The following is a 16,170-nucleotide window of genomic DNA, read 5'->3' as shown; positions in this document are numbered from 1 at the left end:
GGAACTTAAAATCCACTAACACTCTGGCTTTGACCAGAGAGGTGAACACAGGGACTATGTCTCCACACAGCCGTCCTTCTACCTGCTTCTTCCTACTCATGTATATGGACAGTTTGGCTTCTCCTAAAATAAAATTTAACAGTTGCCACTTTGTTGCATTGGTCTTCCTGTAACCTGCTCCAAAAACAAAAGCAGTGTTAGACCACACTTCATTAAAAGAAGAAAACAAGCACCCCAACACATTGAACAGTTCCCCCAGTCTGCTGCACTCTAAAAACAATGAACAACAGTTTCCAGCAGCCCACAGAAAGGACAGCCGTCAGAGACAGAGGGATTAATCACAGAGATAAAAGAATTCACCGCAACAGCCCCATGTAATATTCTCCACTGTAAGTCACCTGTGCGCTTCTTTAAAGGAAGTTTGTAAAAGACTCACATCCAACAATAGACTAGAACAACAGTCAAGATTGGGTACCAGTCCCAACTTCGGAAAAGGGTCCTCTTCGTCCGGAGCTTCCTCACCTTTCCAGTACAATACCAGGCCTTGCCCCCCCCCCCCTTCCTTTGGTAAAAAAGCACAGTATCAGAATAGGCCGAGTGCAGTAACAGAGGAACAGAGGTGTGGACCCAAGTTGCAGACACTGATTAGGAGGTTGCAGTGAAATAAAGATTTATTTCAAACAAGCTAAACAAGCTTACGTGAACACAAAGTGAGAGTCCAAACAAAAGGGGCAATCCAAGAAACACAGTAACCCTAACGGGGAACAAATCCAAAATGCAGAAAAGTCTGTTAGTCGAGGAATAATCCATGAAGCAAAGAACAGGCAGCATAAGACGATAACACCAAGACAATACACAAGGACATGTGAAACCGGGAGGCAATGATCAACTAACCAAACCTAAACAAAAACAAATAGGCAAAGACTAAAACAGGAATGGACATAATCAAAATAACACAAAAACACAAGAGCATGACACACTCCGAGGTATCCAGTGTAACCTGTCTCAAAAAACCCCACTAAAACTGCTTGTAAACCAGTAAACCAGTAAACCAGCAGGTGGCTCCATACAAGCTAAACATTTTTTTAACCTTCCTTTCATCGTCTATCATGCCCTCCCAGTTTCTTATAACCATTTCTTCTTTGCGAAGATAAATACCTGGATACTTTCACACATCATTTCTCCATCCTAACCCCACCGGCAAGACTGGAAGACCACCAAACCAGTTTCCAACTGCTAAAGCTTCACTTTTTGTCCAAACCCAAACTCAGACAGCAATTTTTCCATCAATATTAATTTCAGCTAAATTTCTAACCAGGACCATGACATCATCAGCATAAGCAGATAAAACATGTGGTGTGTTAAAACCTGGGAAAACCAAACCATGAATACAGGACCGGATTCTGTGTAGCAAGGGCTCAATGGACAAGGCATCCAGAGCCTTGGACAAGATCTTATAGTCTGAACAGAGGAGGGAGACTGAAGTTCCCCTTTCTTCAGCAGCAGGGTTATCACAGCGCTCCTGCAGCTCAGAGGCAGGATCTGATTTTCAAACATTTCATTGAAAACATCCAACAAGTCTTGACCAAGCTCTTTCCCAAAGGTCTTATAGAACTCGTCAGGAGGACCGTCAATACCTGGAGCCTTCCCTCCATCCATCCCCTGCAGGGCAGCATGCAGCTCTTCTAAAACCAGAGGCTCCTCCAGCTCAGGATGGTCATCTCCAGAGATTCTGGGCAGTCCTTCGCTGAAACCCTCAAACAGCTGTTCATTCTCCACATGCACTGTTTTATACAGCTCAGAGTAAAACTGCACCACCCGTCTCGGGATCTCATGAGGCTCCGTGAGTTCTTCCCCATCAGCTGACTGTTATGTGTGGATGTACCTGCTCTGCCCATTTGTCTTTTCCAAGCCAAAGAAAACTTGGACGGAGCGTCCATCTGGTTGATGCTCTGGACACACTCACACGGCCCTCCTTTTCCAAAGCCAAAACACTTCACGTAGCAAACAGAACATCTTTCTCCGCTTCGTCTACAAAGATCACCACCGCCCCATTCATCCTGGTGGCAGATCTGACACCGCCGGCCCCGACAACCTCCGCCACCCCTAACGCTCACTAAAAAGTTAAACTGGACACCTTCACTTCATATGTTAATTATTAAAGTTCCATTCTGTATTGAACACACTTGTTTTAAGCCCCACATGGACATGAAAGTGTCCAGAATGTCTGTCAGTTTATAAAAAGCGAAGTCAACCTTGAGGCGTGCTGAGAGAAGGCCAGTCAACATCATCACAGGGTCCAGTGAGCCCTGCTGACCCTGTACTCTCTTTTTCCTGGTTTTCCAGATTGCCAGTTTTGCAGTCCCAAACTAAACATTAACAAGAACATGTAACTATTTTTCCTTTGGTGAATATTTTGGACCAAAAATAAAGTGCTTCCAAGTAAAGGGTTGTCCCAAGCACCCTTGTAGTACTCTAAACAATCCTCTCAGCCTTGCACGTTCTCGGAATAAATGCTTTGTTGTTTCCCCAAGCACTGCAAAAAGGGCACCCCTCCCCACTACCAGGATTTAGGTGGGCCACGTGCCTGTTTGTAACTATAATCCCATGTACAATTCTCCACTGGAGATCCCCTGTCCGCTTATTGACAGGGGGTTTGTACAGGGACCGCCAGCATCCTTTTGGGGAAGAGCCTGGGCCAAAGTAGTCAGTCCACCTGGAGGCCTTCATCCCCTCTAGAGAGCGACAGTGCGACACTTTGACACAGGCGTTATAAATTCCCTTTTTGTCTACAGTTTCAAACTTACCCAGCTGTGGGGTTGTAAAGGACAAAAGGTTTCCTTCCTCCTCTTGCCAGCCCTCCACAGCAGGAGAGAGTGTCAGAGAGAGAAACAGGCACCACTGATCAGCTGCAGTACGATCCTCAGCCATAGTTCTGATGTGTCCTGGCAGGGATGCACACACCTCCTCCACTGGTCTGTCCAGCAGCCTCACAGACCGGATTTCAGTCAGTTCTCTCAGCCGTGCAGTGGAGATTATCAGCAGGTGACCCAGCTTAACTACTCCTGCCCCTCTCAAACTTGTCCTCAAGCTGGGAGACTACAGTTCTCTGGTTCTCAAGGCTGTGTTATAAAAAAGCGGCTCCTCAAAAATCCACATTCCTGGAGTTGAACAGGTGTCTCTTTGGGCATGAAACACCAGCCAGGACTTTAGGACAGAGTGGTAAAAGAGAGCGAGTCCATTAAAATCCATTTCTTCCTGCTGAATAAGGAAAAGGTGTTTATCGTAACCTAGGCGACCAGCCCTCCTCAGCAGCAGTTTGGCAGAATCCCCCAACTCAGTCCGGTGGTGTAGAGGAATCTCTGCGCTGCCTGGATATGAAAAGCTGTTATTCTTGAGTGGATATCCATCAAGCCCTGACCTCCCTCCTGTAAAGGGAGGCAGAGGACAGGCGCCTTTAGCCAGTGCTGGCCAGACCAGAAAAAGCTGTTGATGGTCTGCAGTTGCTTGATCAGCCCCTCAGGTGGAGGCAGAACTCTCAGTCTGTGCCATAGAGATGAGGCCACCATTGTTGGCCACCAGAACTCTCCCCCTGTACGACAACTGTGGGAGCAGCCATTTCCACCTGGACAATCGGGCACACACCTTCTCCTCTAAACCCTCCCAGTTTTTGTTTCTAAAGTTATCTGACCCCAAGAACACCCCTAAAACCCTCAGTCCCCCCTTTCCCCACCTGAGGGCCCCTGGAAGACTGGGAGCTGCTCTGTCCCCCCATTGACCTAACTGTCGCGCCTCACTCTTCTCCCAGTTAACTCTGGCAGAGGAGGCCCTTTGGTATCCGTCCAGGCTCTCCAGCAGCCTGTCCACATCTTGTTTAGTGTTAATAAAAATGTTTATCATCTGCATATGCAGAAACTATGAAAGGTTGGCTCTGTGGAAACCCAGGTAGTGAATAACCAGTCAGTCTGCCCCTTATTGTACACAGAAGTGGTTCTGTGACTAGTGAGTATAGCTGACCTGACATATTGCAACCTTGGCGGATCCCTCTCATGACAGGTACAGGCCGACTCAGACCTCCCCCCATCTTGACCATACATGACGCCCCCTTATATAGCAGCTTCACCATTAAAATAAAACCTTCTCCAAAACCAAAACCCCTCAATACAGAAAATAAGTAATTATGATCAACACGATCAAAAGCCTTTTCTTGATCCAAAGAGACCACTCCCGCTGTGCTGTTACACAATTCACAAATGTCAAAGATATCCCTCATTAAGAACAAACTGTCCATGATACTTCTTCCGGGGATGCAGTAGGATTGATCCTCATGAATTATTTTATCTAAGATGCTTTTGAGTCTGTTGGCTAGAACCTTAGAGGGGATCTTGTAGTCTGTGCAGAGCAGGGCTAAAGGCCTCCAGTTCCTCAGCAGTGCAAGGAAAGAACTGCCCTGCGGCTCGATGTCGGCAGCGAACCTCTGCCGACACACTCCAGCAGACCGTTTCTCAGGTCCTCCCCCCTCTGCCTTGAAAAGATCCGTGTAAAAAATCACTGCTTTTTTCCTCATCTCAGCCGGATCAGTTGTTAGACCGCCATTAGGGAGACGGAGGCAGCCCACTTCCTCTGCGCTACAGTCTTCTCCAAGTTAAAGAAGAAGCTGCTTGGAGCGTCCATTTCACTAATAGATGTGAAACGTGCTCTAACTAATATTCCCTGCACCAGATGTGCCGTAGGCGTGGCTACAGGATCCATTGACTGCAAACCAGGAAATACGTTCTGATTATTTTGTTTTATCTCCGTAATGTATGTAGGGCAAAGGCAATGTGTTCATGGCCGACCTGCTCTCCCACAGCAAGGAGCACTTCCTCAACTGAAAAGGTCGGTTCTGCCACAATCCTTACCCGGATCCTACGTCGGGCTGGCCATTCGGGCCAGACCCGACACCACACAAAAACCGAAAAAAAAATTACAACCTCACTAATGTAACAAGTTAAAAAAAGATACTAACAAACGAGAAAATAAGCAGCTCAAACGCAGCATTACTCTCACCACGCACTCCCTCAGAGGGAGAGAGAGGGGGAGAGAGGGCATAGGAACTCAACAAAGTCTCATCTTCCGAACTGATATTTAGTTTTTTTCTCCAAAAGACATATTTGTCGGACATAACCCCAGAAAAAAGGACACATTGCAGGTGCTGAAGCTCTTTTTTATGTCTATGTGTGCACGTTCCTGGGTGAGAATCACCTTTACCTGCTGCAACACTGGAGTGATGAGCATAATAATCCATCAACAGTCTGATTGATACTAAATATTATCTGAATGGGCCTTAGTGCTCTTTCTCTTTTGGTACCTGGGTGTGTTTTGATGCTGGTACTTTTTCTTGGATGACATTGTGAAAGTGGGATTTTTACTCCTACGGATTTCCACACTGTGGTGTTGGTACCTTGCTTTACTTGTATTTGAGTACTCGTCCAGCTCTGCCTACAGGATATCAAGCATTTACTTGAAGGCATATATTAGAGACAGGACTGGATCAATTCCCCGTCTGATTTCAGGCACTGGAGTTACCCACATTGTTGAGACTTTGGGACTTTGGACCTTGATTTGAGACGCAGCCTCTATTTTATCACCAGCTTTGTTTGAGAAATTGGGACACACCTAGATCCTCTAGGCACCTCACTCGAGTCCTCCTGGAGGGGTCCTACCAGCAATCTGTGCATAACAAGTCTCTCTGCTGGAACCTCACATGACAGTTTTTAACAACTGCTTACACACAAAATCTTCACATGTCACATGACTTTTGAAACCTCGCATTCAAAACAAACAGTTATGTAAAACCCTTACACACAATTCTCTACCTACAACACAAAAATCTAACAGGAAGTGACTTGTTTTCATTTTTCAAACAACCAATCAAAATGCTGCACTTAATTACAAGGTCACACATCCACTCCGCACATGTGCGATCACTAACTGCTTAACTGATCACTAACCGATCACTGCTTTAGTATGCAGTAGACCTATACATAGGTCAAAGGTCAGGTTACCTGTTTTGAACAATGGACAGAGAGCAAGGGGAGGAGGAGGGAGACTCAGGGGACGACAACGAGGACAAGTTCAAGGAGGAAGAGTTGGAAGAGGAAGAGGGCAAAGAAGAGAAGGAAGGAGAGCCATCACTGATGAGTTCAGGGCCACATTTATCATGTGATCAACCACAGGTTGACAATGAGCTGGATTGAGAGTCCAGGACAACTTGAGTCGCTTTACAGAGGGGACCATAACAGACCACTAGAACAGGTTGCAGCTATCTAATGGTTGTTTCAGCAGTACAGTACTGTAAAATAAGTATTACAGTTTTGGCAAAAAAAGTAATAATTATACTTGTGGTTTATACATGTTTATGGTTTCCTTTTCTTGTACGCTGCTGTTACAACTGTAATGTTTTGCCGAATAAATATTTGCTGTTTAACACTGCATTGGTGTTTGTACTTTTCAGCCCCTCTCAGCAGATTACTTTCACTCTGTTCAACATTGTATGGAAACGTACACATCAGCCTATGAAAGACAGACGAGCTTTAGAACAACAGTGTGTAACAAAGTGTTTGCCATCTGATGCAAGTGCTTCATTTTGAGATGTGTTCATGGCATTTTGAAGGACATATGAGGCATTTTGCACTTTGTGTGAGCAGTTGTAAAAAACTAATCCTCAGCTAATAGAGTTCACTCCTGTCCTCATCCAGCAGGTGATGGTCATCTGACCCACTCAGTAGCCCCCTCTGATCTGCATGCTAATAAGAAACTAGTTCATGCTGAATATGTGTACCTTAATATAAAGTCTTACCCACATGTGTTTGCAGTAGTAAACAGTGGGCTTTGTGAGGGTCATTCATCCTCTGGGTCCAGTCCAGCCCTACTGAAGGGGGCCTTGAGCAAACCCCTGAACCCCCCGCTGCTCGGCTCTGCAACCCTCGCTCTGACTTCTGCCCATGTGTTTGTGCATGTGTGTGTATAAAACTAAAAATAATGAATTCCCCCTTGCAGGATTGATAAAGTACGTCTTCCTCTAGCTGACTCATCCCTTGGATCTCAGACAAACTGGGGACTCCCAGTCCCTCCTATACTTTCCCACACCATGTTGAATTGTTGTCCTAATGTCAATATCTGAAACAGGTCTTATTTTTGTTGCTTTACACACACACACAAAATATATAATATATATATATATATCTCTCTCTCTCTCTCTCTCTCTCTCTCTCTATATCTATATCTATATCTATATATCTATATATATATATATATATATATCTATATATATATATATCTATAGATATAGATAGATATAGATATATATATCTATCTCATGACAGGCTGTCACTGAGTTTGAACTCACACCCACATTTCAAAAGAGGAAGCAAGTACACTGAATATTTGATTGAAACCTTGAATATTCGTCAGGGAAGTTTTCTAGTAAAAGTCTAAAGTTAGAGTCATTATAAAAGTAAAGAAATATTTAATTATTTATTAAGATTTTTTATCTTAGTTTTAATAATTTTGTTTGTTTCTTTTCTTTTCATAAATGTTGTTGGACTTTGAAAGTGATTTTATCCTTACTATAAAAAGAATAAATCAGTATCTTTTATTTGACCTCGCTGTAACATAAATGAGTTTAAAATGACAGCCCTGAGAATGTGTGTTGGGGGGGGGGGGGGGGGGGGGTGATGCTGTTTTTGGTGTGTGAGAGAAGATGTTTAAGGTAAAAATAGTGAACTACATGCAAACCGCAACTCCTTCGCACACAGAGGAAGAGAGGCTACTTGTGAATGTAAAATGATTTCAGCTCAGTCAGCTGGTTGCAGTGTAACAGGAACAGTTGAGCCATTTCGTCAGAACCATGGATGAATAATAATCTGGTCAACATGTGTTCAGGTACGAGTCTGGAAAGAGTGGATCTTATTTCAGGAGTCAGCAGATTGTTGCATGTTGTGGATCATAAAGAGAAGTTTAGGAGGTTTACTGTGAAGAAGCAGACGAAGAGATGAAGTGTGTGAAATATATGAAGCTGAAGAGCAGAAATGAAATGCGACATGTGCAGTAAATATCTCTCCTGATGTTTAGGGACGTTGCTCTAAATCTTTGTTAGACCGAGACACCAGCTGTCCAACAGCAGCAGCCTTTCATATTGTTCTGATTTTCTCCCAGGTCCAATAAAGAGATCTGAATTCTAACACGTGATGTTTAAAGCAGAGTCCTACCTGAGCTCCACAGCAGCAGCAGCAGCACCAGGTGATCCATGTCCAGGTAGACCGTCTCTCTGGCCGTCCGCCTGCTCTCTGCTCTGATCATCGTGTGCTGTCCTCAGTGTAGATCTGTGGACAGGAAGAGGTGGAGCTTTACTGGAACACAGCTCATGTAGTTGTCTTTAGTTCCACAGTGAAGACTCCTCGTCAGACTGAGTCTCTGTCAGGATCAGGGTTTCTGTCGGCCGTGTTCATAACCTGGTGTTTGTGAGGTCCTGTGTGGCAGATTCATGTGGGCTCTGAGAATCGCTCTCAGTCTGGCCCCTCACCTGGGTCATGTGCCCTGGGAGACCCCGCCAGGAGTCTCCCACTATGTTTTTCGACATACACAATATATTTGACGTTATCATAGAATAGAGTTTTTGGAAAAGTTCCACTGAAGCTAAAATAAAAATAGATTTGTGTTGTAACCACAGACTATAAACATTTGGTGTTGCATTGGTTCTTTTGCACTTGCTTGTTGTGACATCTTGGATCTGGGGATTTTTAAAAAACTGAAACTGCAAAAATAGCAAGTGGATAAATTTACCACAAGTCAGCAGTCTCCCTACTTTGTTATTCAGCTTAAATGTTTGCACATACAAATCTGATGGACATAAAAATAAACTGCCAGTAAATAACTGACATATTAAACAGTCTTCATAATTCTTTTAGATTTTGTATCATGTCAGCATATAGGTTTGTTTGTTATGCACCAAGTCACCAGAGCAAATTCCTTGTCTGTGTAAACCTACTTTGTACTAAAGCTGACTCCGATAAATAAAACATGTTAATAGTCTTTCGGTCATCCTTAGTTTTTTATGTGAGAACTTACATCTTCTCTCATTACATTGTCCTCAAACGTTTGAGATTTTCACATAATATGTCTATTGTGTTGCTTGGGAACTTCACCTGTCAATCTTTTGTTAAAACGATGAGCAACGTCATGAAAACGTGCCGCTCCTCTAACCATATATATATATATATATATATATATATATATATATATATACACACACACACACACACACTTTTTTAGTTATAAAAAAGTGTGTGTGCATGTAGAGAAAAGTGGACCCATCATTCCTTTTACAGACAAAGGGTGGGAAAATGTTTTCATTCAGTGTTTCTATAGAAATATCTTGAAACCAGAGGGAGAGGCAGTGTTCACCTCTTTCGGTCACAGGAGCGAGGCTTGTGCACATCTAGCTGCAGAGGACACTGCTGAGATGAAGAGAAGCACAACATAATTCAGCCTCTTGCTTCTTCAGTCCAGTTATGTGCTCAGTAACATTAAAACTACATCCATTAAAAACAGAGAGCAGGCTGTTGGCTCCTTCTCATCTCAGATGATCTATTCATTTTTACACAGCTGCTGCTTTTCCCCTCAGCTGGTGGACAGAATATGTGTTGAACAAAAATTACTGCCCCTCATTTCTGCCACACAAACACCAATTTAATATTTTATATAAACTGGATGATCTGAGGTTAAGGCAGTAGTCATAAGAGAACAGAAACAAATGTGAAAATCATGGTCAGTATAACTTCTGCTTTTGTGGTGCAAAGAACCAAAAAAAGACACATATGGAGAGAAGTATGTGTGTGATGTTGGTGTGTGTGAGAGGCTGTTTAGGGTTAAAACTGGGAAATACTGCACACTCTGCCACCCTAGCCTGTGTCAAACACACGTCACAAGCTACTTGTGTGTGAATGTAAAATTATTTCCTTCTCCTTCAGGTTGTTGCAGTGTAACAGGAACAGTTGAGCCATTTTGTCAGAACCATGGATGTATAATAATCTGGTCAACATGTGTTCAGGTGCGACTGACAACACGGCGGTGGTGGACTATTTGAATCACCCCCTGACCTCCCTGTCTGCGCTCGCGCCCGTTATGCAAGCTGGCACATCAGATCCTCCTGTGGTCCCAGCAGAGACTGCAGTCCCTCAGAGCGACATACGTCCCTGGGACCCAGAATCAGGGAGCAGACCTGCTGTCGAGACAGGGGCTGAGGCTCGGGGAATGGAGACTCCACCCCCAGGTGGTGGAGTTATTATGCAAAAGGTTCCGCTCCATAGACGTGGACTTGTTTGCGTCTCAAGAGATGACGCACTGTCCCCTGTGGTTCTCCCTAGCGGGGGTTGAATGCCATGGTACAGACGTGGCCGAGGCTGCGCCTGTATGCTTTTCCCCCAGTCGCTCTGCTCCCGGGGGTTCTGGAGCAGGTCCGTCAAGACAGTGTCAGTCTACTGCTGGTAGCCCCGTTTTGGCCGGCCCGAGTGTGGTTATCGGACATAATATCGCTCCTCGAGGGCCCGCCATGGCTGTCTCAGCCGGAGGGCCAGGTCATTCACCCTTGCCCCGCCCTGTGGAGACTGTGGGTCTGGCCCCTGAGGGGGCCCAGTTCCTGGAGGCGGGCCTAACACCGGGGACAATCGAGATGCTGCTCAGCTCCAGAGCCCCGTCCACGAGAAGGACGTACGGCCTGAAGTGGAATGTGTTTGCCACCTGGTGTAGAGAACGGGCGGTGGACCCAGTTACCTGCCCCCTGACTATGGTACTGGAGTTCCTCCAGGACCGTTTCTCTGCTTGCCTTTCCCCGTCCACACTCAAGGTGTATGTGGCTGCCGTGGCAGCGTTCAACACACCTCTGAGGGATGGACCTCTGGGGAGGCTTCCACTGGTCATGCGCTTCCTCCGTGGAGCCCGGAGGATGAGACCCGTGACTCGTTCCAGGGTTCCCACTTGGGACCTGGCAGTGGTTCTCGAAGCGCTGGCTGAGGCCCCCTTCGAACCCCTGGGGTCGGCTGAGGCCAAGCACCTGACCCTTAAGATGGCCTTTCTCCTCGCTATCACCTCTCTGAGGAGGGTGGGGGATCTCCAGGCACTTTCGTTTTCTCCTCAATGCCTGGAGTTTGCCCCGGGGAGGGTCAGAGCCATCCTGCACCCCTGTGCGGGCTATGTCCCTAAGGTTCCGTCAAGGTTGGCAGGGTCTACGGTGCTGTAGGCGTTTCATCCCCCACCTCATCTGACGGTGGAGGACGGGAGACTTCATCTGCTCTGCCCGGTCAGAGCACTGAGTATTTACACTCTGAGGTCCTCCCGGTGGAGGAAAGCAGACCAGTTGCTGTTGTGTTTTGGGTCCCCCAAGGCTGGGCTCCCCGCTTCTAAACACACGATCAGCAACTGGATTGTTCAGACTTTTTCCCTGGCCTATCAGGTGCGTGGGTCACCTTCACCAATGGCCGTAAGGGCGCACTCTACTTGAGGCAGGGCGGCCTCTAGGGCCCTCCTCGTAGGGGCTTCGCTCCAGGATTTGTGTGAGGCAGCTGGCTGGGCCACTCCTCACACTTTCATCCGGTTTTACAGTCTGGACCTTCCTTCTGCACCCGGCACCCGTGCGCTCTCCTCCTAGTCGTGCCTACAGGTTTCTGCATGCTGGGGGGGCAGCTGGAGGCTTCGGCGTAGAATAGTGGGTATTCTCTTTCCCATAGTGTCGTCACCGACGCAGTTCGAGTTCCCTCGAAGGGGAACGTCTCGGGTTACGTATGTAACCCTTGTTCCCCGAGAAGGGGAACGAGACACTGCGTCAGTCGGCCACACCTCGCCCCGCCTGGAGTGCCTTGCTTCATAGCAAAGAGCTAATGTGTCCGGTGTGCCGGCGTGCTTATATATGCCTCCGGTTACGCCGTCACACGCTACTGTTTTAGCAACGCCAATAGGATTGGAGTAGTTTCATTCATGATTTCAGCCCTGCCACGCCCAGAGGCGTTCCCATAGTGTCGTCACCGACGCAGTGTCTCGTTACGTAACCCGAGACGTTTTTGACGGTAAAGGTAGGTGTATGATATTTAACAGAGACTACAAGACACAGGGTACAGGGTATATACAGGAACCCTGAAGTAAAATTCAATACCTTTTAAGACCTTTTTCACAGTTCTGGTTTCTGTTTGTAGTGCGACCAATCAGGTTTGCGCGGGCTTTGGTTGCATGAAGGTAAACAGTCCGTACAGAAAGCAAAAGAGGCGGAAAGCATCGGCCCAAATGAACTCTGGGAACCCTTCAGCTATCATCTATATCATCTTTTTATTATCTTTTTAAAAATGTATTAAATCCAGGAGACTTTCCTGTTGAAATACTAATAATTACTGTCATTCAAGATGTCATACATTTACCTGAGCAGGTGAGATGCAGGATCAAGGGAGAGGGACCTGTTTCTACACACTCCCTCAGAGCAGATCCAGACTGAACACAGAGAGACATGATCCACCACACATCAGAAGAGAAATGAACCAAATCAAAGCTGCAGCTCCTCTTCTACCTGAGCAGGTGAGTCCAACAGCTTTTCCAGGTGAGCAGGTGTTTCTAGCTGAGCCTGAGCTTCTACAGTCCAGGAGAGCAGACTCATGGCCTCCACACTGGAACTCTTTGGTCCACATCGGAGCCTCCACTTCTCCATAGAGCGCCCCCTGGAGGACTGAAGGAGCCCCACAGCCAAGCTCCCTACAGACCACCTCTGCATCCTGCTGGTCAAAGTCAGCTTCACACACTGAGGACCACCTCTGGTTAGACTTCACCTCCAGTCTGCCTGAGCACAGACTAGTCCCGTCCAGCAGCCTGACAGAGTCTGGAGAGATAAAAGATGAAATAGAGATAAAGACAGCAGACACAAAAGAAAAACATGTCATGAAACAACAATTCAGTGATTCAAGGTGGACTCAGCACAACTCCAACATCAGTTCATCATTAACAACAGAACACATCTTTCTACCAGCACAGACTGCAGCAAGTTCACCAGCACATTTCCATTTAATACTCTGTCACACTTGTTCTCCACATCTGAACACTTTCAACATGTTTCCAAACAACAGCACAACATCATCTGCAGATTTCTCTGCTCTGTTCCTTCTGCTCAGGTTCTCCACAATCTTTGCTCTCCACACAAACAAGTTCAACACTTTTCATTCTGTCTTAATGTTCTAAGAAGATCTGGAACCCAGAAGAAAAACCACCCATCCATTGTCAACATATCCTGCGTACAGGGTCGCGGGGAGCTGGAGCCAATCCCAGCTGGCACTGGGCGAAAGGCAGGGTCCACCCTGGACAGGTCGCCAGTCCATCACAGGGCCACACATAGACAAACAACCCCAGAAGAAAAACCTGCTTAGAAAATGCTCCAACAACTCAAACAGGGATAGGGGCTGGACTCAAATTAGCTTTATTGGCCTGAATGTATAACAACAATATTGCCAAAGCTAAATATAAAGTGCATATGGACAATTAATTTCATACATTTCATTAGATAAGAAAATAAAAACAGCAAAAGTTGTGTTTGCGTGTGTTAATACAAAATAAAAATATATAAAATATAAAAAATTTTGTGGCATTCACCAACTTTCTCAGTTGCCTGTAACAGTCTGTATGGGCCAACAGTTTTCTATGTGAAGGTCAGATTTCTTGCGAAAAGCAACTGTCTTACATAAACTACGACGTTTATGTACGCAATATTCATGCAAATCATGTGAAACACAGTGTAATTTTGTGTTTTAGTTGGTTTGAACTAGATAATGTCAGCTTGCCTGCAATGATGTGTGTAATAACTTTCATCGACCACTTGATCAATACAACAAAATTCAAACAGGCCAGAAGGGAACAAAGATGAAGAGAATAAACTGAGCGATGAATAACATAAGTAGTGTAGGCGGTATAGCACAGATAGAACCTGGAGGAGGAACTAGTCTAAATGACTGGATTAGTATAATATTATAACATTAAATTAAAAGTATATTGTTAATTTAATAGTAAACTGTAAGTTTGACATTAATATATTCATTATGCTACTATATTCAATATAATTTCATATAATAGTATATAACTTACCACTAGTATAATATTAATTCAAATTACAGCTGCTTCAGTTTGGGGTTGTTTTTTACTCATTAACTATGTGCAAGAAAAATGCTCCAGGCTACATGATAGTCTCCAAGCTTGATTTTGGGCAGGCTACTAACTCATCAGTAATCATAACTGTTTATGCAGAACACTGAGTTCAACATTTATAAAGTTTGTTGCAGCACATCAAACTAAAAAAAAAAAAAAGAAAAAAGAGTGAAATAGGCGCTCGGTAGATCCCTGCGCCTAACGTTACAGAAAGGAATCACAGTCGCTACTCCCTGCCCGTCTAGTATTTTGGCCACGCAATATAAATAAATTTGTACACCTACACTTTTAGCAAACAAACTTCAAAATTGAATACCTTGTTAAATGGCGATTAAGAATTTTTAATACTTTTTAATGACCTTAATTTTTGCAAAATTGATTTATCACCTTTCAAGACTTTTTAAAACACCCTGGTTTCTGTGTCTGATATGAATTCGGGGTATATTTGGGAAATGTTTTATATTGAGGGCTAGAAAGTGCAGCTCTGTCTCTACCTGACCCTGTCACAGTAGGAACAGAGTCTCTCCTAGCCAGCTCTGTCTGTGGCGGGCCAGACTGTGTTCACTCAGTCTGTCTCTCCTTTGGCCCAGGGGCCTCCTGAAGCAGCAGACATGGATGTATACAGTATCTCACAAAAGCGAGTCCACCCCTCACATTTTTGTAAATGTGTGATTATAACTTTTCATGTGACAACACTGAATGACACTTTGCTACAATGTAAAGTAGGAGGATGGGTGAACCAGAAACTGGACTTTTACTCCATACACCAGTTTGTTACCCCTGTGAAATATAGTCAACACTGAATGTTTTTATTTAAGTTACGTAGGTTACGAAAGTTGCGTAAGTTGTGCAAATAACGTTATTTAATTAACTCCCATAAGGAATGTTTTTTAACGAATGGCATGGCCTTTAAGTTCCAGTTTCCTCTCTCTGTGTGAGGCTGGTCAGGGGATGGTAAGGCGCAGGTTTCTCCAAATACAGATGTGATGAATTGGGGATCACTTGTCTATAAAATCATCATCACCTTCTTAATGGTGTTCGGTTTTGGAACAGATGAAAAGGCTTGTATGCATTGGGGGAGAGAGATTTAGTCCCACTGTGATCACATTCCCAGAGAAGTTTTTCTGTCTATTCGAATTGCAATTGGAGACAGACAGACAGACAGACAGACAGACAGACAGACAGACAGACAGACTAGCCTTGTGTGTGGTCACTGTGGGCTTAAGGCATTAGTAACACAATGGCCATGGAAGCATGTTTCATCTGTGATGGACTGCAGTACAAAATGTACAAAGGCCTCTACCAAGTCTCCAACAGAGAGACGTGTGATAACTGATGTAATAAATAATGGGACATTTTCAGACCTGTAGTGCTCGCGGCTGCACCACTGCACTTTCCACCACTGTTCCTCTCAGATGTTTCTCTCCTGGAACATCTGGGTGCGTACAGGTCCCTCCAGCCTGCAGCAGTGAATCAAAAGAAAACATGTTTAATACTAAGAAGCGCTTCTTGTTTTAGGAGATGTCATTTCACATCAAATCATCAAAAAAATCAATCAGCACCAAAGGCATGAGGTCACAGTTGAATGTTTAACTATGGTGTGTGTTCCGGCCGCTGTTAGCAGCCGTTGTATTTGGTTGCTGTTTGTGTGTGTTCCCAGTATACTTAGCAGGCTTTCCAACCACGGCTGAGGATTGGCTGGTGTCGGTGAGGACCTGTCTGTTCCCGCTTACATCCATGGTCCTGATTGGAGCAGCCCTAAGACCGTCCACCATTCTGCGAGCTGTGGTTGGGGCGTGCTGCTTTTACTGAGCCTGACTTATGTGTACTGTGTGCTCGTTCCAGCAGCTTCACTTCTGTGGGCTGCTTGTGTTTGTGATCTGCTGCTAGTACTAAGAGTCAGTGTTTATTTTGTTCAGAGTAGACTCTGTGGCAGCAGTTTATTTCACTACTGAG

The 16,170-nt window shown here is 45.1% G+C and overlaps 1 protein-coding gene across 1 annotated transcript in view; it reads right to left on the bottom strand.

Annotated features, from left to right (window-relative positions):
- Positions 1-16,170, bottom strand: part of LOC119892346 (scavenger receptor cysteine-rich type 1 protein M130-like) — an 87,191-nt gene that overhangs the window by 25,108 nt on the left and 45,913 nt on the right. Inside the window, exon 7 of the mRNA XM_038704541.1 lies at positions 12,596-12,901. Coding sequence (XP_038560469.1) covers positions 12,596-12,901 — 306 coding nt within the window. The remainder of the gene's footprint in view (positions 1-12,595; positions 12,902-16,170) is intronic.

The sequence above is a fragment of the Micropterus salmoides genome, unplaced genomic scaffold (genome assembly GCF_014851395.1).
Source record: "Micropterus salmoides isolate LMB-PRFRI ecotype aquatic unplaced genomic scaffold, ASM1485139v1 Ms_hic_scaffold_7, whole genome shotgun sequence".
Taxonomy (NCBI): Eukaryota; Metazoa; Chordata; class Actinopteri; order Centrarchiformes; family Centrarchidae; genus Micropterus; species Micropterus salmoides.
The sequence above is the reverse complement of the archived record's forward strand: the minus strand, read 5'-3'. Positions and strand labels throughout refer to the sequence as shown.